At 45.8% G+C, this 22,771-nt stretch overlaps 1 protein-coding gene across 3 annotated transcripts; it reads right to left on the bottom strand.

Annotated features, from left to right (window-relative positions):
* Window positions 1-1,010: 1,010 nt before the first annotated feature.
* mtmr3 (myotubularin related protein 3) lies at window positions 1,011-22,088 on the bottom strand. Of its 3 annotated transcripts, XM_083672764.1 has the most exons (21): window positions 21,939-22,088; window positions 20,011-20,090; window positions 19,565-19,637; window positions 17,169-17,258; window positions 16,847-16,963; window positions 14,695-14,777; window positions 14,377-14,543; window positions 14,166-14,262; window positions 13,724-13,837; window positions 13,166-13,356; window positions 12,716-12,847; window positions 12,461-12,572; window positions 11,705-11,900; window positions 11,164-11,349; window positions 10,669-10,839; window positions 10,187-10,332; window positions 7,963-9,562; window positions 7,645-7,755; window positions 7,417-7,505; window positions 6,172-6,198; window positions 1,011-5,062 (listed from the first exon to the last, which is right to left on the bottom strand). In XM_083672764.1, exons 3-21 carry the CDS (start codon window positions 19,565-19,567, stop codon window positions 4,891-4,893), a joined length of 3,804 nt encoding a protein of 1,267 aa, XP_083528890.1. In that variant the 5' UTR covers window positions 19,568-19,637; window positions 20,011-20,090; window positions 21,939-22,088; the 3' UTR covers window positions 1,011-4,890. The 3 variants fall into 3 exon arrangements, with proteins under 3 accessions (XP_083528890.1, XP_083528891.1, XP_083528892.1); XM_083672765.1 differs by lacking the exon at window positions 6,172-6,198; XM_083672766.1 differs by lacking the exons at window positions 6,172-6,198; window positions 7,417-7,505.
* Window positions 22,089-22,771: the final 683 nt, after the last annotated feature.

Raw genomic sequence — 22,771 nt, 5'->3', positions numbered from 1 at the left:
TTCCAGTTTTTATAGATAAAGGGATAGTAGGCTGGTAAAGCCAAGTCTATTTTTTTTAAGAGTGTTTCTAATGATGTTGCAGGGAGACAAATGATGATGCAGGGAGAGAGATCCAATCTCAATATTTCATACTCATCTCAAATACAATAGTATTAGCTTTTCTATGGCTGGAATATCATGCCAACATTCAATCACCATGACAATGCACAATGAAACTGAAAATGGGTTCTGAGATGGGAATGCGTATGAGCTCTTCACTTTGCACTGGAGATTTGATTTGAACAGGATTCAAAAACCCATTATTTCTACATGACCAGTCTTCTTTTTGGATCAACTTTATATGGTCCTCTTGACTAAATGGACTTTGATATCTACTTGCATATGATTGCCTAATAACAGTTCTCATCTTACCATACTTTGTAAGAGAAGAATAACGATGTTTTGCTACAAGTGTTCCTTGTGTTGTTTCAGTATACCTAAGATAAGTAAGCATATAAGCTTTGTTTCTGATTTTAGATCCCAGGCAGTCGAGCTGGCTGACCCTGACCTCAGCTTGCTCTGGAGTCTGCTGCTGCAGCTGCTTATGGTACAGATGTCCTGTTCTTACTTCTGTGCAGTGAACTATGAAGTCCAGTAATCGTCAGGGTTTGTCACTCTCTATTATCGCTTCCTTTACAAACGATCAAAAATGAAATCTCCATTCGTCATCTCAAAGAGCATGAGTAATTAAGAGCAGCACTTGTTGCTTTTTGACCTTGATTTTTTGGTTGTGTTTTTCTGTCATGTATTCACTTGAATTTGCATTCAATGAGTATACATCAATGTAAGACAATAAACTAAAGATTTTCTTGATTTATAGAAATGTACACATACATTAAACATGATTGAGCAATTCTGGCAATATGGCAAGGTTCTTATTTGTACTGATCTCATTAGACTCAACATCTTGCATATAATTTGTTTCACATTAAACCTTTTGCATGTCCCTGTCAGCAAATGACACATGGAAATAGCCTGTTTAATTTTCCTTTAATTCTACAACAATGTAATGCTCTTCAAAGTAAATTCAACAAAACAAAATATTCATTCTAAACAAGGAGCACTTGTTGTTACAGGAAACCGCTATGTACAGCTACAAAGTCCTCTTCGACAGATGAGACATGAAAAGGTTGAAAGTGCTTATCAAACAAAAGGGAAAGGAGGGAAATAAAACAAAAGCACATGAGTGATCCCTTTGTGAGAGACCCGTATTAGAACTGCTTGGCACCAGTCTCCCCCAAAAAAGAGACACACACACACACACACACACACACACACACACACACAGACAGCCCCACACACACACACACACACACACACACACACACACACACACACACAGACACACAGACACACCTGCCTACTGGGCCATTGCAGAGATGCCTCCTACAGGAAACTAGGTGAACGGCAGCTTCTTAAATCACATTAGTGAAGAAAAAAAACAAAAACAAATAAGCAGAGCAAGATTACTCAAAACCCAATTGGGCAAAGCATATAGCCAGGGATCCTCCAGAAAACAATGTGTACATCCTCTCCTCTCACAATTACTCCCCCAAACCCTCTCACATACTCAGATCCAGCCATGCCCCACAACAGCACCAACACTCCAAAATGACAAGCCTATCCCTCATGGAGTCCACAGCTTGTGGGTTACCGAACTGAATTAGATCACTGAATAGAACATCGGACTTCAATTTTCAGCTTTATTCTCATTTACGTCTGTGGCAGTGTCTACTTTGATAAACTTAAATGTTGTGCAAAAAAGTCACTTAAATCCTTTTTTTTGTTAGTTTTTTTGTTTACAATTCACATTCATGGATTGTGCCCCACATGCCTGTGACGGAGAAACTGTCCCATTTTTACCACTCCACCTGGGCAGAGGGGAACAGTGATACTGCAGGGAACCAGGAACAATCAAGTGTCTAAAGGGACATTACTCCAGACCTGTTTTAGCCCTCAAGGTCAAACCACAGTTTGGGAAATGATAACAAAAAAGAACCCCGTGGCCCAGAGATCTGAAGCCATGGAACACTCAGCTCAGCCTTTGAAATGTACAAGGTAAATGTTACAGAAGGGCATTGAGTGAACAGTCTTCTCTGGGCCCTGCCATGGTTTACAGATCTCTGCCCAAACTGGGTCTACATACAGTCACTGTGGCCCTACTGCACATAAAGGTGGAGATTCAGTCAGAGATGAATGGATATATGAATCCAATGTGCTCCTATCCTTACTCAATTGACTGTACTGCTAGTGTAAAATATGTCATCAAAGATTGGCAGTCTTGAGAATCTTGAACATAGTCTAGAGTTGTTTTTGTACCTTTAATGCTTCATATGATTGCTTGTAAAACACAAAATGAATAATAACAAAGGCCATTCTTGATGCTAAAAATCTGAAAAGCAACAATCAACAACGACAAGCGCAGTGTGTATGTCTCTGAGCATGTATAAGTATGTATGGAGGGGCTCCATCTTTTTAAGTATGTGTGTATGGTAGAGGTAGTGTGTGCATGTATATGAGTGGAGTGTGTGTGTGTGTGTGTGTGTGTGTGAGTGAGAGTGAGAGAGGGGCAATAGGGGTTTAGTTTGGGTTCAGGCTACTTGTTTTGGACCACCATTCTCTCAGTGCTTGCATAGGCATCTTATTGATTAGGGCCATCTTCTCAAATGGTCCTTCAGATCCACTTCTGATAAACACTGATTATCCTGTGGCAATTGAATTGTCAGAATTTGAGCAACAATTCAAAAATAAAACATCAATAAATAATGAAAAGGAACTGATAGCATTTAAAAATGGGAAAACCGCTGCAGCATCAGAACAGGACACCCTGCTTCGCTTTTTAAAAAATCCACACCTGTGTTTTCAACAGGAAGCAAATATATTTTCTGCAATTATCAACAAAAAGAAAAGATACAAATGAAACAAAAACAAAAACGTTTTGGTGACTAATTTAGTGAGCCACTATTCAAGGATTCTATACATTTTCTTAAATGCTATATACGTATCTGAATATATTATTTCATTTATTTATTCATTTATTTTACAAAAGTGTGTATGCGAGGAGGTCATTATATGGCCTTTAGGCAGGGTAGGGTGTCTCTAGGGCGACAACAGAAAGGTGCTCTTCTCTTTTTCATGTGGAGATGACTGAGCAGACCAGCCAAGAGCGCCCTCTAGTGTCACTGGTTGCTCCATGCTGATGTAGTATACATTTCAACACCATCCTCAATCCATCACTTCCAGCCTTTAAATCCAAGTGACGCAATGGTTGCAACGCGGCTGTTAAGGCAAACATTTACCCTTGGGTCCCTGCTAACTAGAGGGTCCCTGCTAACTAGAGGGTCCCTGCTAACTAAGAAGTAGCAAGGGTGGGTAGATCTGATGCATTTGTATAAACAAGTTTGTGTTAAGGAAATTACTAGAAAAACGTGAAAGAAATGTATCCCCTAGCGACCACATGGCAACCACACATCACTACTGATTTAAACTGAACTGATGAACAGAACAACATGATGAAAGGCACACTAAAAAGAACACCATACTCCCAGTGCCTTCTGGGTCAATTGGGAGAAGGGTAATCTTGATTTTGAGTGAAGGGCATGAAGGCAGAGTAAACAAAAGTGAAATGACACACAGCCTCTCCCTGGCACAACACAACCTCGACCTTATTAAGTCTTGAAACTGACAATGTCACCATGGCCTAATTCACTACTTCTCTCAAAAGCAGATGCTCTTCTCAATCAGAGTGTTAGCATACTGAATTGCTGCTGTAATTACCAGCTGTTAACATCATCACTACACTCTTCACTAGATACCTGCTGTGTGTGTGTGTGTGTGTGTAGAAACTGGCAACCAAACCGAGGGAGGGCAAAATGAAACAAGCTATGAGAGGATTCAAACCTTAATGCCATTCAAACTAATGCTCATTAGATCTCAGACATCCCATAGCCCCTTCCTGCTTAGAGCAGTTAGGGGTGAATCCTAACTTGAGATAAACCCCCAAAACTCAAACTGTATGTTTAAAAAAAAAAAAAAAAATGCATTGTTGTCAATGGAAGATTTTCCGTTGAAAATAAAGTGGTAGGCACATATCTCAATTTAGGGTTCAGTCCTTAGTGCCTAGCCCCAGGTCATCCAGGTGTTCACCCAATAACAATGGAGGGGCTCTCCATCGATGTCTAGCCTTATCTCTGGACGCTGAAGCAGTTTGTTGAGCCTTGTCAATTCCTTCCGAGAGCATAGCCTTCCCTCTAACATTCCCAGATCTCACACTGTGAGGACAGGAAAGGTCTTTGGGAGATTATGGTACATAGAAATCTGTTCCGAGAGAATTGTGAATGGGTTAAAAATGCTTTAGAAATGTTTCAGGTGAACGAAAGCCCTCAAGAAGACTTCCCAGCATCGTGTGAGACCACCCTCTCGTGCCCACCTGGCCAGAAGAACCAGGCAGTCCATTCTCTCTCCCGTCATCCCTCCATCGCAGTCCCAGTCCATCACTGCCTCCTCCCAACACTTACAGCAGTCCTCTGTGTGTGTGTGTGTGTGTGTGTGTGTGTGAGTTCTCGCACACACTCCCTCAGTCTTTCTGTCCATTCATTCCTGTGCATAAGCACCATTCAATGTGTTTTGCCTCTCGCAAAGACGTTATTTGCATTTCCTCCACTACATCCGGCATTGTATATACATGAAAATCCATATTTTGCAGCGCGCACACACACACACACACACACACACACACACACACACACGTACATGGGACATTCTGTGACTCCTGCGTTCCTCAGCAGTGTGCCTGTGTCATGCTGGGGGGTCTGGCCCGTCCCCGTCCCCGTCCCATGTCGCCCCATGGCCCTAGTTGGAGCTGGCTGTGATGGGCGTCTCCAGCTCCAGGTCCATGGGAGCCGTATTGAGCTGGAGGTTGCCATAGCAGCTCTTACACACGCGGCTGGGCTCAAACAGCTGCTGACTTGGCACAGGGATCTTCTGGTCGCAACAGCTGGCACAAAACACATTCCCACAGTTCCTGTAGGGGGAGACAGAGAGGGGGGGGTCAGTTTCAATGACGAACTTCCTCATTGCGTGAGTGAGTGATTAGGAAAGAAAACCTCATGCATCATTAAAGACCCCTTAATAGAGATGCAGAACATAATGTTCATGATTACCATAGCCAAATTAATCTAATTTTCTCTGACAATCATTTAATTTTCACTGATTGACAATCCTCATGGTTTCTGGCACAGTGCAACGTAGTACAACAACTTCTTCATCATTGGAAAGATGAGCAAATTCACTGAGTAAATAACAGTTGGTCAGGTTCCAAACGTAGACATCATATCATGCTTATTCAAAAGTCAAACCATGCTCACACGCACACACATAATAGCAGCTTTCACCTGACTGCACTTCTCTGAAAAAGTGTTAATTACGATTTTTATAAAATAAACGGTCCTAAGAGTAGCCTAAACAGCGACTAAAATCACCCTGAAAACTTGTGTATGAGCCCTTGTCATGTACAGTGACTACAGTGAGTCATTGAGTAGCTTCCAGTAGCATGCTGTGCTGGTGAGGGGTGAGATGCGGGGGGGGGGGGGGGGGGGGGCCTGGGCTGCAGTATAATGAGGTGCTATGGCAAAGGGGCGGTGGTGTGGGGGAGTCCATGGTCCCCTGGCCACGTTTCAATAGGAGTGGCTCAACAGGTCATTAAATTAGACATTTCCAGGTGAAACAATATTGAGAAAAGGCCTCCAACCCTCCGCACACCCGGAGAGCAGAGCACCCTACTCAATGCCATGACGGACAGCTTATCACATGTTAATATCCATTTCCGAGATTTTTGTCTTAGGTTCATGCCCATCCATTCCACATGACAAATTCCCAGACAGGAAATGCACATCATCAGGGTCGCGTGAGAGGCATCTCTGAGAGCTTCTTAAAGAGAATACGGCCAAACATAAAGAGAGCAGGGGAAAGCCAAATGCAGTATGTGTAGGGGTGGGGTGTTGGTAGGGGGGGGGGGGGGGGGGTAATGGTGTTGGGTTAGGAGGATGATGTCAACCAAAAAGGTGGAGCAATGCAGGGTTAATGGCACATGAGAGGGGAAGGGAGAGATGGGTCAGTGGAGCCGTATCTCACCAGGCCTCTTGGACAGGCTCCCTGCCACTGTGGAGGAGAGGGGGTAGAGAATGGAGAAGAGCAGCCATCAGAGCTTGGCCCAGACCACCAGACCAGACTCAGTAACACTGCCCTCTACACTGGCACTGATAGTATGGTAGAGCTAGGTGTCTAGTGTCTGTTCTAATTCAGTCCTAACGCCCTGCTTTCCCCTTTCATCTGTCAGAAACTCTAGACCCCTTTTTTGCATACTACTTTACATACTCTTCTAAAGTATCCAGTTACATTGAGTTATCCCAATCCTATCGCGGCATATAGCCAACATTTCCTCTCCCCATGGTGTTGATTGATGACTTTACTTCCTCAACTGTGCTCAACACAATCAGTTACAAACATTGCTGCTTATCTCCCCCTTATAAACTAACATGCTGTCTAATTACTATTTTATTGACGAGGCTAGCTGTCATCTTAGTTGAAACTGTTGGGCTCAAAGCAAAGACACATGGATACCTTAAAACTGCCCTAATCGGCTTAATAGAAATAAAACCTAAGCTACACTGTGTTGATTATTTTACAATCTGGCCTTGTGAGTGCCCTGCTGGACTGGGACTAAACTAATGCTAGTAAACTAGCCTGCTGCCCATAGCTGGCTTACCCAGGATGGTAACTGTAAACAAGTTGTCTTAGTGCATAGATGAACTGTAATCCGACCAACCAAACAGCCGCAATAAATACAAATCCTATGAAAACATTTTGAAGCTGACTGCACATTGACCCAGAGAGGAGGGGAAGTAACAGAAGGACAGCAACAATATGGGGAAATGAGAAAACCAAAAAGAGGAAATGCAATCATCTGACCCACTGAGACTATAAAAGGACCTGCATGAAAGATTTGTTGCATTCAAAAACACTTAATAGCATATTCATTGACAAAACAATAGTTTTTCTTCTAACAGAATGGGGGAAAGATAGAATGACAACGTTCCATTGTCATTTATCCCTGATGCCTGTGGGCATAAGGCAAATCATGTTACAACACCTGAATTAAGGGGCGTAATATTTGCAAACCAAAAATTGCCCAAACAGACAGAACATGAGCAGGGCAGGTAACTCATGGGGGGGGGGGTGAAGCAAAATTAGCACAAAACGTATATCAACAAGCAACTTCAACTGAGCATTGTCTCCTGAAGTCTCATCATATCAGATAAGAGCAGTGATAGTGATCCAGAGGGCAGGCCTGTTGAAGCCATAGCAAGGATAAGTTACCTGCAGTGATGCTTCCTGGTGGCGAGCCAGAACCTACTCTCACACCCGTAGCACTGGGCTGCCAAGTGGTCCGGGTACCAGCGGGTAACCTGCAAGGAGCAGCCAAATCTCAGTTCCTAGCTCTCATCTTAGGGTCAGCCAAACTTTTAACTATCTACTCCCAAAGTCAAAAGCCTCCTTAGTCCATAGTGCAGCTCTCCCCTCTCCTATTAAAGCCAGACAGCTTACCTCAGTGTCCTGCTTGTCCACCTGCTCCCAGCTGGCCTCTGAGAAGAGCTCCGTGCTGCAGCGTGACAGGCAATTAGGGTCCAGGTTGTACTCAGAGTCTGTCATTGAGGTCTGAATAAGAGGGAATGAAATAGGACACATTTATTGCGATATGAACTACAGAGGCCCCTAAAATGTCTGGTTTCTTCCTGGTCTAATAGAACGTTTTTCCTCAGAGCTGTCAACCTGAAGCTTAGATTCAGCAAAGTTGATCTGGGTCAGGTTTTAACACAGAGTTGACTTGACAGTGAAAAGCATGGTGTCAGAGCTGGGCCTTACCACTTCGTCTCCCATGTCTCCATTGATCCTGTGGGAGCCATTGTGGTGCTGGCTCTCCAGACGGCTCCACAGCTCCTGCACTTGCTTCTTCAGAGTCTCCACCTCCATCTGGTGGCCCGCTTCGATCTGCCTTAGCCGCTGCTGGATGACATCTGTGTGGAGCGTCAGGCCGTCATCGTCCAGGTGGCTGCGGGACGGCTGCTCAGGGCTGGTGGCGTGGCGTCCTAGCAGGGTGTGGAAGCAGCGGTGCTGGGAGCAGCTGCCCCGGGGGTGGAGGGTCAGGGAGCTGCAGCTAGCCAGGGACACCTGCCGGCTCAGTGGGGCCCGCTCGCCGTTCACCTTGGCCCAGTGAGGGCCGCAGGGCTCCCCCTCAGAGTTCTCACCATTACACAGCCCTTCCCGGCTGGGCTCAGTACTCACAGAATGGAAGGCACTGAGAGAGGGCCGCTTGCTGCCTCCATTTAAAGTCCTGGGGGCCCCCTGCTCTGCCTCTGCCTCTGCCCCGTTGACGTTCTCTCTCCTGTGGCAGGGGGGTTGGCTCCTGCCTTCATTGCAGGGCTGTGGGTCTGGGCAGACGAGTTCCTGCACTGGAGCCTCTGGCCTGATGCAAGTCTCTTCAGTGAGAGTCTCTGTGGAGCTCTCCATGAGGGAGGGCCTCTTGTCAGGCTGCTCAAAGACCTCTGACAGGGCTCTGCTGGACTCAGGGTCTGACTCTGGGCAGTGATTCTCAGTAGCCTCTGGCTCCTCTGGTGTCCTCTCCCCAAAGCCATTGGTCATAGTCCTAAGGGAAGCTGTGGCTGGCTGGACTGAGCTGGAGGGGCTGAGGCTTTGGCCTGGCTCCCCCTCAGTAGTGCAGTTTTCCAGAACCTGCTCCACCAACCCCTCAGACTCCTGGACCTCTACAGCCTCCCGTTCCTCTGGATCCTCTGTGGGCAGAGTAGAAGGCAGGGGAGAAACAACTGGAGAGATACTAGACTCATCAGGCTCATCATCTGTGCCATTCTCTGGATGATGACCATTCGTAATAGGCTCTCTCTGAGTCTCAGCCCCATTGATGTTAGCATGTTGCTCAGTCTCTGCATCACTGGTGCTCGCCTCCTTTTCTTTCTCCATTCCATTGACATTGGCATCGCTCAGAGTCTGAGCAACAGCGGCATTTGCAGCGGTAGCAGCGTTAGCCTCTCTCTGAGCGTTAGCCTCAGCCTCTTCCTTTGTGGCCTCCTGGAGGATGTTCTCCATCTGTCCCTCAGCCAATGCCACAGAGAGCTCCACCTCCTCCTCCTCCGCAGCCTCTCCCGCTGGTAGCGGGCCCTGCAAGGCACCCTCCTTCAAATCCGTCTGCTCGCCTTGAGGGCTGTCCTCGGTCTCAGAGTCAGCCGAGCCCGCCATAGGCCCTGCTCCAGGCTGGCCATTGGCCCGGCCCTCCTGTTCCTGTGTTGCTCCTCCGTCAGGCCCCACAGCAATGTTGAGCTCCAGAGAGCGCCGGTGGTCCTGCCACTTTTCGTTCAGGCTCGGATCACTGGAGCGCCGGTTTGGAGCCAGCGAGCTTCCCAACTCACACGCGCTGGGCAAGTTATCGAAGGACCGGGTCTTGGGGCGTCTTTGAGACGGAAGGGAAAAAAGAGGGGAATTGAGCTGATTAGCACATGGAAACAGCCTTTCTTCATGGCCTTTTCATCTACATAATGGTTCAGTGTCTTTGAGGCCTCACAATTGAAACTGGGGCAGTGTACTCAGTTAATCATTACAAAATGTTCAGGATTAAGAGATATATATTTGTTCATGGAAATTGCAGGGCAAAGCACAGCTAAAGTGATTGAGGAAAATGATACAAGATTTGAATTTACAATTAAATGTTATCCCCGATAACCCATTAATCAAGGAAGGCCTAAACAAACAGTTAATCTTGCACAAAAAATACATTCAGAGTTGTTTTTGAAATACAGAACAACTTTTGTTTGTCCAAAACAATATCCACAAAAAACATGGGTATGTTACTGTGGTTAACAGCCGCAGCTGACTTATTTTCCTCTTTCATGACACAATCAAAGTCATGAGACATGGAATAAGCAGAGCATAGAACTGTCTCTGTTATCCATGACTACGAGGACCCTGAGAAGCAGTTGAGACGAGCGGGTATGGAGCAAGGGTCATCTCTACCTGTAGGGTCCTCAACCTGGGTTTATCTTACACCAGAGAGTAGGTAGCAGTGTGGCAGGCTCACCTGCCCAGGGGAGCATCCTCAGGATTGGCACCTGGCACAGGATAGGGCGCACACGATTCATCAGAGGGTGTGGTGGGGGAGGAGCTGGGCAGGTACACTGCCGTCCACAGCATCAAGTTACGCACGTGACACACTGGGTGGAGCACCTAGAACAACAGCCAGTGTGCTTTAGATAGAAGAACTGCAGATAGACCGCAGAGATATTTTGCTCAAATAAAAATACAGCGGAGAGCCCTCATGCACGTCTTCCGCAAGCAAGGCAATTGTTGCAATAAAGTACAATAGCAACAAAAAAAAATTGGCCACAAAAATGCAGTTTGACACCCAGAGGACAGCGCCACGTCATAAATCAAGCTTATGTCTAGAACCATAAACATTAAAAGCAGACAAACACGATGAAATATAGTGCTCTAGGGCATCCATGCATTGTCTGTGAAGCACGGAGGAATGTTTAAAAATAAATGGGGGGGGGATAGGCATACGATTTCTGAGTGGGAGGAGTAGAGCATGTTCCTCAAGGCGCGGTTAGCTGGTCGCAGCAGAGACCACACGGAGCAGGTCCTTTCCTGAACGTGACGGTCCTCCCTCTCCTTCCCACTGTTGCACAGGAAGGTGCCAAACAGACAGGAGTAGGTATGCTGCACCATTTTCACCTGCAAACAAGTCAGGAAAACAAACACACACACACACACACACACACACACACACACACACACAAAACAGACATGCATGAGCTTGCTCAAAACCTCAGGTATGATAATAAGCAGGGAGCGTACAATTTCTGACAACTCAAATAAAAATATCAAACGCCTTCCCACAGTAATTGCATTCCAGAGATGGATACAAACATTCATCCACTTACATCAATACATGTCATTCATTCAAATCCACATATAAACATTCAGTTGCATCCAATTACATCCAATTCTCGGATCTAAACGAGTTTGACTCCATTCATCCGAGAGCACCAGGCTCACCAAGAAGGCCTCATTAAACTCAAAGGAGCAAGGGAACTGCCTCTGCATCTGGTGAACACAGTCCAGCCACTGCAGGAAGACCGGGCAGCGCTCGTTCACGTCCTCAGAGTTCTCTCCATGTCCACAGCGGTCAGCGAACTTGTGCCCAAAGTCCAGCCATTCCGTCTCCACCAGCACCTGGAAGCCCTACAGAGAGGAAATAACGATCGTTAGAATCAACAGGATGTGACACTTTCAGATGAGCACTTTGGCTGAACAAAGACGATACAGTTAGACATGTGTCTGTTCACATCTAAATATATGTTTTTTAGGGCATTTCTTCTTTATTGGGATAGAGATAGTAGAGATTGACAGGAAGGATGGGCGAGAGAGAGGAGGGATGACATGCAGGATATGTCGATGGCCAGAATGATATGGTATGCGCCTTAGTGTGGTAACGCCACTGAACGCGCCTCGTATCTGTTCATATCTGAAGATAAAACAACAACAATGCTGACCCATATGAGAACATTACAGAGCCTCATCCACTATCTCAGCATACCTCAATAGTGCGGTAGTAAGGGTCCAGCAGCAGTTTGGACAGGGCAGCTATCTGGGGCGTGCGGTCCCATCCGTCAGAGCAGTGCACTAGAACGGGCCTGTGGTCGCGGTCCACAGCATTCACCACCAGCAGGGCAGCCTTCAGCAGCAGAGACAGATGCTGCAGCCACTTGGTGCTCTCCAGAGCAGACAGCCAGCTACAGGGCAGAAAGAGGGACAGTCAGATCACAGCTTCACCACACACACAACACACCCAGTTCCACACAATCAGATCCAGCCCTGAAAAGAAAATCATCAACAGAAAACGTCCTCGTTAAATAGAGACACATTTACGATCTCAGGCATCTACATGTGACAAACAACACTAAATGAAACCATCTCAGCTACTTGGCTTTCATTGACTTTGACAAATGTTTGGTACAGCTATAACCATTATTGTTTCTGAATACAGTCAACAATGTGCTCTTGATTCTAAGAGAGTCAGCATGATTCTAGTACAAATCCCTGAGTGGAATCCGTGAGTGCAGATGGAAAGAAATCCTTGAGTTTGGGGCTGGGCCAGCTTTCTAAATCTGGCCCAGATGTACGGCCAAGGACAAAACACAGCTGTGATTACTAGTTTCTACAGTTACTATGCCACCATGATTTGAAACTGAAAGCGTAGTAGTTTCAGCTGACGTGGATCAGGAATCGGAGCTCGGTAGTCCACGGTGAGCCCATAAGTCTGACCGGGCCCCCACTGCTAGGCACAACTCACTTGGCTGGGTCGGGCATCGTAGTGCAGAGGAAACGCAGAGACTGGAAACTCTTGCGGATGGAGTGGATGTTGGCCATGCCCATGAAGACCACCTCACAATTGGGGTAGTACTCTATGATAGATGGAGGACAACCGGAGAGACAGATATGGCGAAACAAATAAAATAAAATACTTTCTTGCTGTGAATTGAGAGATCCTATGCAACCTATAGGCTTCATTATACTAATGTCCTGGCCCTGAGATGAGCCATCTTACCTGGGCACTCACAACCTCCTCCCTTGGCCCTGTTGGCCACTGCGGCAGCATAGGACCTGGCATCCAGGATCAGCAACTTGTGTGGCTGGATGGCCAACCTTTCCACCTCCGAGCTGTTGGTCAGGGAGGATTCTGATACACACGGGCAGATGAGTTACTTATCATACCCCGCCTCATCAAATAACACAGTGATCTGATAAAACCTGAATCAAGCATTTCTCATCAGAGTTAATCTGGGTGTTGTTATATGTCTGTGTCTGAGCCTGCTCACTCTGTGACAATAGGCCTCTCTCTAAGACAAGTCCTGACAGGCCACATTGCTCAACTGACTGTCAGCAAGTCCACAAAAACAGAGGGGAAGGCAATGCTTCAGCACTGTGTGTGTGTGTGTGTGTGTGTGTGTGTGTACTCTTTGTGTGTGTGTTGTGTGTGTGCATGTAGCAGACTGACCAAAGTCGGTGTCCGATAGGTCTGTGCCATTGGTGTAGGATCCGTTAGCCAGGTGTTTGCGTGAGCTGCCGTCCACAGCGCAGGCCTTGGCGATGGACTGGACCAGGTGCTCGTCATCAGCGTTCCTCCAGCCCCACCAGCTGACCTCAGGTTGGCCGCAGCGGGCGATCACAGCCCCCGTGCTCTGGTGCCTGGAGGAGGAGGCATGGGACAGTCAGGAGAGAGCTAACAACAGACTCCACTGTGTGGGTAGGCAACATGGCCACTGGATTCAAACACTGCGTTCCTGTGAGAGAACTTGACCTCCAATATGGAACACCCTGAACTAAAAATGGTAAAATAATAATACATTGGGAAAACAAAATGTGTTTGCATATATTTAAAGACATTACGGAAAACATTAGTTTACAAAGATACACATGTACATGCCACAGACTGGCAGACAGCATGATGATGTTCTCTTTCTGACTAACAACACAGACAGACAGACAGACAGACAGACAGACAGACAGACAGACAGACAGACGGGCAGACGGGCAGACGGGCAGACAAGCCCACCTGAACACCACGGCTGGGAACCTCTTCCAGGAGCGGAAGGCTGCCACGTTCTCCAGCTCCTTGTCTGTGATCCAGGCTGGGACCAAGAGCTGCTGGGGATAGCTGGAACACAGCCTGGCAGCACCACGGGAGAGAGGGGTGTGGGGGGGGGGGGGGTTAGAGAGGAGAGAGGCAGGGCACAAAGCTGAGTGATCCCTCAACAAAGCCTCTTGTCCCCCTAGACACATAATCCTGGACTAGGGCCTTATCTGCAGGGGGCCCCTTACCAGTGGAGGACAGTAGCACAACCGCCCTCTGTGTTAGACACACAGAGCGGACGGTGTGCGGTGTGGTGACAGCAGAGAAGGAGTTATCATATCACCGCTCTAGGTGGCAGGGTAATCAGATGAGCACAGTAGGATGCAGGCTGGCAGGGGGCTGCTGCTGCTGTAGCTGCTTATACCTGAACTTGCTGTTGATGTCGGATATCCTCCAGGCGTTTTGAGTGTCAAAGCCCATCCTCTCCACCTCGTTCTTGAACCAGGAAGTCACATGCTCTCCTAATGGGGGGGGGGCAGAGAGGAGACGGCGAGATGAGATCGGATGACGGGAAGGTGAAAGTAGATCTGTCACCGCCGTGTGGAGGTTGTTTGAGGGCACCCGTGTCTCCGTACCTGGCCTGCACAGCTCCCCGTGCTGCTCCTTCTCCCCGGCGTACACCTCCGCACACCAGGCGTGGAAGCGAAAGGAGAAGAGGTCCTCCAGAAGAGGTGGGGGGCGCACGGCGGGAGTCAGGCGCTTCAGCCACTCCTGACACTGCTCAAAGGTGGGAAACTGACACCTGGGAAACACAAGTAACCCAATCACACCTCTACAAAACTTCAGGACAAATGAGGTCACTAGTCACACCGGTTTTGATCCAATACTCAACTCTGTGTGTGTGTGTGTGCGTGTGTGTGTCTGTGTGTGTGTCTGTATAGCGCTGGTCCTACCTGACAACCTTACAGTCCTTGCAGGTAACATGGAGCTGGAACATGTCACGGCATTCCACACTCTCAATGAGCTGCAGTGGGACCTGGTGAATCAGACGGGGGGGACGGGGGGACCACAGTGAGACTTCAACCACATGAAGTCAATTCAAGTGCAACAGCTTCACCAACTAACTATCTTAGCTCCAAGCCAGTTAGTAGACTAGTGTTTGATGTTAGGTGTGATATACAGCCTCGTCATGCCAAGAGTCTTTTTGCACTGCACTGCTTTTTCAACTCCATCTGAGCACACATCACACCTTCCTTCCTGGCGCCTACAGGTGCATCATGTAAATCAGCCACAGTAGTTGCCAAACCGTGCATTTCCACTTCAATTCCACATCTCCCTGAGCTGAGACAGAGTCCATACCTGGTATTCTCCACTCATGAAGAATGGTTGTAATGCAGTATGCTAAAATGCCAGATAATAAGGTGCAGTAAAATCATCTGTATTACCCTATTATTAAAGTTAATGAATACACTCTCACGTTATCCAGTCAAATTCATGTGTCAAATACCTCACTTGATTTAGTTTGTAAAAGTATTTGACATATGCAAATCCAATTAAAACGACTGCAGTACTTGCCTTATGAATTATGGGCATATTTTCAGTAGGGAGATACTGTTGGGGAATGTCTACTTTTATTGAGAGTTCCACCAAAAACACTTTTCTGCTCTGCAGTGACTCTGTGGGCGGGGAGTGCTGCTACTGCTGCTGTTTCACACACAGTCCAAAGCGTGCAGGATCGACAGGCAGTGTCCAGCGGGTTAACACACACGCCATCGCCATGTCAACCACCCCAGCCTGAGGGCACCACGCCGTGCAGGGCTGCTGGGTACTTACTGACACCTCACAACAACAATTCTGATGTCCAAAACAAAAACAGAGGGGACAATAAAAGAGAAAAAAACAGGGAAAACATGGAGTTAAAGCTGTGTCTGTGCTGTTGCCACACATTCCTCGCGTTCCCTCACATCCCTCAGCTGTGTTTTAATTCCTGCTTTTTAATCTACGGCTCTAATCTGGCCACAGTCAAAATTCCTCGGGTGCTTGTTAACGGGCTCACTGCTCTGTTCTGCTCTCTCTCTCTCTCTCCACTGGCAGATTTGTGGCCACTGAACCAACAGCCATGTGATGCAAGCGCTTTACCATCTCATCCAAATATGTGTGAAGAGAACACTAGCTCTGTTTCATGACCATACAGAGAGGCGATGTTGGCATGAGACCAAGGCTCCATTCAGGACCAATTTTACCCCACAAACCCGTGACTGAATGACAGCAGCAATGAAAACAATCACGATAGGTGAGCTGGCTGCACGACTGGAAAAATCGAACGCATGTGACAATTTGATGGTCAGTGCCCTAACGATGTTCCTAGAGTATAATGCCTTATAAGAGTAGATTTCTTCTCCTTCTTTCTTCTCTTCTTCGATTTCTTCTCCCAGATTCACCAAATAGGTTCCTATGTGGACACATGGTTTTTACATACCAAACAATGTAGATCCAGAATCACTACGTTCCAAAATAAACAATACAGTACCTGTACGACTGCTTTATACTACACTAAGGTGGTGAGAGGCAGATTCAAACAAAGTAAACGCTTGTTTTGATAAATTCGGGAAAAATTGGTCTAAACATAGGGATGACGGATGAGCATTTGAGAAAGTAACCAGACATTGGTAACAAAGCAGGTCTCTCTTTAACACGGCGAAAAGGGGGGGGGGGGGGGGGGGGGGGGCAGAGGGCGGAAGTGTTGTACATCCCCGGCGGGATTACTGCAACCATGGCAACGGCGAGTGGAAAGAGAAAGCTGTAGAGCGACTGAGTGCAAAAACAGACCTGATGAGAACAGTCACGCGGCACCGCCGCCAATGACTATCTATCACCAGGTCCATCTCTGGTTGCCCTCTCCAGAAAGCCCAGACACCCCTACAGCAATGGCACCCTGGCACCCTGGCTCTCTCCATTCATAACAAAGTCAAGGAACACTTACAGGAATATACACTCTGGAGTGGAATGGGATTTCACTGACCATGGAGAGATGTTTTAAGACATTTCATGTGTGTTTTCTCCATCAACTCCAAAGCCATGACTCACTGAGCCGCGTGTACTTACGTTGACAACGGACTCTTTGAACTTGATGTGGAGGCGGTAGCTGGACATGGCGATGATGGCATCCTCTGCTCTCCCCACGTACACAGTGTACTCGCCATGCAGCTCGGGGAAGGGCACCTAGCACCGAGGGAGATCACACTTATCGAAAGGCATCCGTGGAACCTTGTCATTGGAAAACGGTGCCGTATATACAACACACCCACATATTTCAACATCTACGTCTATGTCCTTGACACATCACTGACAGCTATAACAACGATGTCACTGTGCAGCTATGTCTTTGGTTTCAGTCGTGCTTACGAGCGCAGGCCACTCGTCTCACCTGTAGGCTATCCTCCTCCAGGACAGGGGGCTTCCTGGGGAAGATTTGATTGGCCTGGATACACTCCAAGCTCTGCTGCCCCTCCTCCTCCTGCCAATCAGAACAGAGGTAGCCCATGATTTCATGATTTCCAGGGTAGTAAGCAACTATCATAGCCTCATTCACTAACATTAACTATATCCCATAGGCCTATAGAAACAGTTGTTCGAATGATTAAGCCAAATATGGCAGAGTTTAGACAGCGAGTCAGTTTGAAAACGGAAGGGTGATGCTGAAACCAAGTTACAACAGGCGTTGTTGTCTCATCTCTGTACAATTTCCCAATTCTCTCCACACGCGCACACACACAGCACTGTAATACAGTGCCTTCGGAAAGTATTCAGACCCCTTCACTTCTTCCACATTTTGTTGTGTTATAGACTGAATTTAAAATGGATTAAATGAAAAGAATTCGCCATCAATCCAGAAATCCAATCCAGAAATACCTCATGTACATAAGTATTCAGATCCTTTGCTATGACACTCTTAAAATTAGATAAAATGCAAAAATGTCATCAACAAATCACCCAATAAGTTGAACTGAGTAGATCTTAATGCAAGCATAATAGTTCATGTAATTTTGGAATTAATATCTTTGTTTTTAAAGGGTCTCTGATTTGCATAGGAATCAATTACAAACTGTGTAGATTAGGATGTCACTACTAACTCAGCAAATTTCATAATTTTCTCTTGATCCTGACAAACTCCCCAGTCCCTGCCAGTGACAAACATACCCATAACTTGATGCAGCTACCACTATTCTTCACACAAGAGATGGTGCGGAAACTGCATTGCATGTGCTGGATTTGCACCCAACTTACAGCAAAGAAAGTGTCTGGTGTATCACTTGAATTCATTGTTGCAAACACAAATATGGATATGAGATTAAGATAAGGGATTATTTTTGGCCACTTGGTTATAGATCAATTTTGTCCCATTGACTGTGCTTTTTCCTCTCCACCATTCAACTTTGTAGGACATTTTTGCATTTTAGCTAATTTGTGAGTGTCATAGCAAAGGGTCTGAATGCTTACGTACATGAGGTATTTTTGTATTTCAATTTTAATACATTTACTGAAATTTCTAAAAACCTGTTTTCACTTTGTGATTCTGGGGTATTGTGTGTGGACTGATGGCAAATTCTTTTAATTTAATCCATTTTAAATTGAGTCTATAACACAACAAAATGTGGGAAAAGTGAAGGGGTCTGAATACTTTCCGAAGGCACTGTATACAGGACAGGAGTAGAAAGCCCAGCTGTAGAAATTAAAACGGACTCGAACGCTGGCCGGCCGCTAGTAAGCCTTGGCACGCATTGGCACCGCTGTCGAAAAGCAGCTACTGAGGGCTTCTCATCACTAGCACTTAGCCTGTCTGTGTAGCCATGACTGGAGCCAGCAACAGACACCAACAGAGCACTCTACACTTGAGTAGAACATATCATAAGTAATCTATTTACACTCAAGAGTCTTAAATACATTAGAGCACCAAATGTAATTTGGGTGGCTAGATCCAATTATGGTCCCCTTTGAATTCTACTGGGCTATCTTTGCCAACTGTCTAGTAAAACAGTGCGACACATGAGCTTTTTTGAAGTTGCATAATGCCCCAAAATAATATTTCAAAAACCCACAGAGGGCATTTCTTTGCTGGGAATGTGAAGCATGAACATGAAAGCAGAGTCAAAGTACATGTTTAAGGGAATAAATTAGTGAATTCAGAGGAGGCCTATGCTCTATGCTTCATCCCCCAAAAAGTGTACTTCAAGAGGAGCCTGGGGCCAATGAGCAACTATGGGGCAGTCTATGAGTACAGTCTGGTCAGAGCATGGCCCTACTGGTGAGGACAAAGAGAGATTATGGTGGTCCATAGACATGGCAAATAAAGGACAGGGGCAGCATATCCTGCAGGCTGCTGGCTCAGCATGACCTACCCATCGCTGTCTGTGAGCCAAGCTGACACAGTGTGGGGTAGCACTCTGGAGGGGCCAGCCAGGGGGCAGGCACAGGAATGCACGCCAACAGACACAAGCAGACATACACAAACTAATGTATTTAAGTCTCTGGGTTTATGACTGACCGAGGACATATCTCCCATCACATACAGTGATTATATTCCACCATATCACTACCACTGAAATGTCCTGTCAAGATAAAAGATACTCTGCTGAGGCAGCAGTCTAGTTGAAACTCTGACACTGTGGCTGATGTAACTGTCTAGGCCCTGGTAAACAGAGCTGATTAAAAGCGTGAAAATCAATGGGAGAGTTTCCGATTCTGCAGACGGCACACATGCCACAGTACAGATAGCAGCTATTCTCGTGGGGTAAAAACACCCATGAAGTGGATGTACTTTACCATGGCCCCTGTGAAGGAGTGTGGGTCACTGTCCAAGGAACACAGGCCTTCCTCACTGGACCCAAATCTCAGTCTGTAGAGTAGAGAGAGTAGGAGGGAGTTGGGGTGAAGACAAAGAAAGAAAGGGAAAGAATATGTTAATGCTTTACCCAAAATAACTTTCCCTTTTCATTGCCCTATAAAATAAGAATACTCTGTTTTTAGATTAACCTTTAATCTTATTCTAAGGGTTCAATTGTAAACAATCCCTCATGGACATTGACCACACATATGACAGTAATGTTCTCTGACAGATAGATTTGGAGTGCACATTCTGTCAATAATTCTTACAACACGTGGAGTTACAGAGCTCATACATATTAAGCCGTTTTCAGTAGCTTTGCCTGTGTCAACTATTACAATCTCAGAACATTTTGTAATGAAGGCCTACTGATTGTAGAACTTACCAAAGAATATAAGCAACAGGTGAGGTGTTATCCTGATGATCCCGTGTTTCAAGTGTTGGTTAAAGAGAAGACATTGAATTCTGTGTCAAAAGAGAGAGAAAACACGACTTGTTGAAAAAAGCAAACAAATGCTTCAATTGCAATTCAAACTCTTCGCCTATATCGCAAACTACTTTACTTTTCACAGCAATATTCAATCAACAATAGTCCTTCATTCGCTGGTAAATATAGCTCTGCTGGTGGTTACAGTGCAAGTGAGGTGAGAGACACCATTTAAACACATGTGTGGAATGGAAAAAAGCCATTGCGTAATTTGGGTCTTGGGGCAGTTTGGCTCATCTCAGTTCAAGATATGCAACCAACTATCATACCTGTTCTTCCAGACCCACAAATAATCGTAAAGGTCATACATTCACATACTGAAACCTGATCTGGGAAGCCAAGTAAATTAGAGGTTTAGGACCACACACACCATTTCAGGAGCATTTCTGATGCCAATGGGTTTGCTTCGCAGAGAGCAGACAAAATTCCAGTACACTAACACCCAGCGCTCTCCTAGTCCTGATTCCCTTTTGAGCCTACTTGATTGTTGAGACTAAGCACAGTCTAGGGACGTTAGTCCTTGACCAACTCAGCCTTCTGCAGCAGTGCATGCTTCAGAAACACCCTCCTCCCTGCTGGCACTGACTGATAAAACATATCTATGACATACTGGTGCGCGCACACACACACGCGGAGTATGTTTACTCAAGTTCAGCAAGCTCGTGACCCATGGCCTCAACGCAGTCTGGCTGTGTTCAGAATCACACAGGGAAGGCTAAGCCCCTTAGCTTCTCAGTCCTGTCCCGTGACCACCATGCACCTGAACCTGCAGCCCTCTTAAACCCTACATCAACTGAAGGCTTAGACTAAGTCTAAACATTCATCTTAACTAAAATCACTTTCAATGTTAGTGATATAGCTAAAGAAAATAGGAAGACAGAGTAGGCCTACTAGATCTTTGTGACATTATAGGGAGAATGGAGGTAGAGTTAGTTGCATGAACTATTCTGACAAGTAGGCCTGCAAACATTATGAAATATCAATGTGAGCTACAGCACCAAAATAGAAACAAATAACAAAGATTCATATCAATTAATTGTTTTTACATTAAACGTCAATCTATCCAGTTGTGAGTTTTGCTCAACCGTTACTGCTGCTTACAGGAACTAGCTAAGAGTCAAGGCCTAAATATTGATCCAATAGGTCAAACCAGGTTGACAGATTCCCTGGATCAATGTTCATCTCCACCACTGCAAGGCCGATTAAATTGGACTTTCCTAATTATTTTATAATTTCACTGTAACTACAGGTTGTCATTCATAATCATCATTGACACAGTCAAACATGGACGTCCAATTTGTAAACAGAACAACTCAACTGCTAGTTGCAGTACACAAATGGAACGTTAGGTACGATGGTTAAACCGCGCTTTGCATCTTGCATAAACTAGTCTAACTGTACTAAGATTAAGTTTGCTTGTTAACTAGCTATTTTCTCTTTTGATCCATGTTGACTGCAACGTTAGCTAGTTAAGATAGCAATGAACAGATTACTCCTCCAGTTCCACGACCAGTCGTTGGTTAGCTATGCTAGCTAGTAATATCCAGTCTACGATACAATATCTAACGTTACGCTATCTGAGTATGCCAATTTTCGTTGGTATGACTGACTAGCATGATAAAAGGAAAGGCTGGCTTATAGGTCCGATGTACCTTTTCTTCTGCTACCTATTCTTATTTTCCGTTAGCTAGGACGTCGTACTCCGCGCTGGCTTGCTAGAAGCTCTCTGGAACTGTTTTTGTTGTTGTTATGAGATGGAGGGCGGACCCCAAAACGGAGGCCTCTGTCAAAACACACCAAAGCAGGGAGACAACCGGCGAACTCACCAGGGAAGAAGTCATGAGAATTGAAAAGCCAATAATTGAGCTGAAGATCAGTGCACCAGGTTTGCAATAAATTACACTTGAAGAAATAAATATTAGTCATATCCGAGGCCAGTTTCAGTACGTCCCGTTGAAGAGCCGAATCGCCATCGCCGCGAATCTCCAACCCAATATTCTGCGTGACGTGAGAACGCAACGTCACCACGTTACAGCGTTTCTTTGAAGCTGGGGGAGGGACACGCAAACGAACCATGCGAACATGTAAACAAATAAATAAATACCTGCACATTTCACGAGAAAATGTACCACTACGTAGCTCAAAAATATGGTTACTTTTGAGAGAATATGCAATACCTTAAAAGGGTATACCTTAAAAGTGTCTAGTGCAATACCTTTTCAAGCCGTCTACTAATCCACACTTTTATTATAAATATCACATTATGAGTTTCTATAAAGTATATAAGCTATAAAAAAAACCCGATATGCTTAGATATGCGCCTTAATTCCGCCACTGTCTGTCCATCGGTGGATTATATAGATTGGGTTGTGTGAGCCTGTTTGTAATATAAGTGTTTGAGTTTGCATAATTAGAGGTTTTTTATTCTTGCTAAATTCGGTCGAGCAAGTACGTGTACTGACCTGATGCAGCACACCTGTGTGCAGGGGTGTGCTCTGTAGAACGAGAAAGCCAGAGCAGGGATAGAAACAAGAAGTAGCGCTGCACTCCAAACATGCACTGCCAAAACCTCTATTCCTCCCAGTCCTATTGGTAATTTTAAGCCTTATTTTCTCCCTCCGTTTTGATTTATTGTTCTTGTAAAGCGCATTGTATTTAT

This window comes from Argentina silus (genome assembly GCF_951799395.1).
Source record: "Argentina silus genome assembly, chromosome: 7".
In the NCBI taxonomy this organism is placed as follows: Eukaryota; Metazoa; Chordata; class Actinopteri; order Argentiniformes; family Argentinidae; genus Argentina; species Argentina silus.
This window is presented reverse-complemented; position numbering and strand designations above follow the sequence as displayed.

Excerpts from the sequence above, each read along its gene's own strand:
- mtmr3 (XM_083672764.1), bottom strand. Across the intron at positions 13,357-13,723 it reads TTCCCAGCCGTGGTGTTCAG|GCACCAGAGCACGGGGGCTG; the intron begins GTGGGCTTGTCT and ends CTCCTCCTCCAG. Across the intron at positions 7,506-7,644 it reads TGGACAAGCAGGACACTGAG|GTTACCCGCTGGTACCCGGA; the intron begins GTAAGCTGTCTG and ends TGCTCCTTGCAG.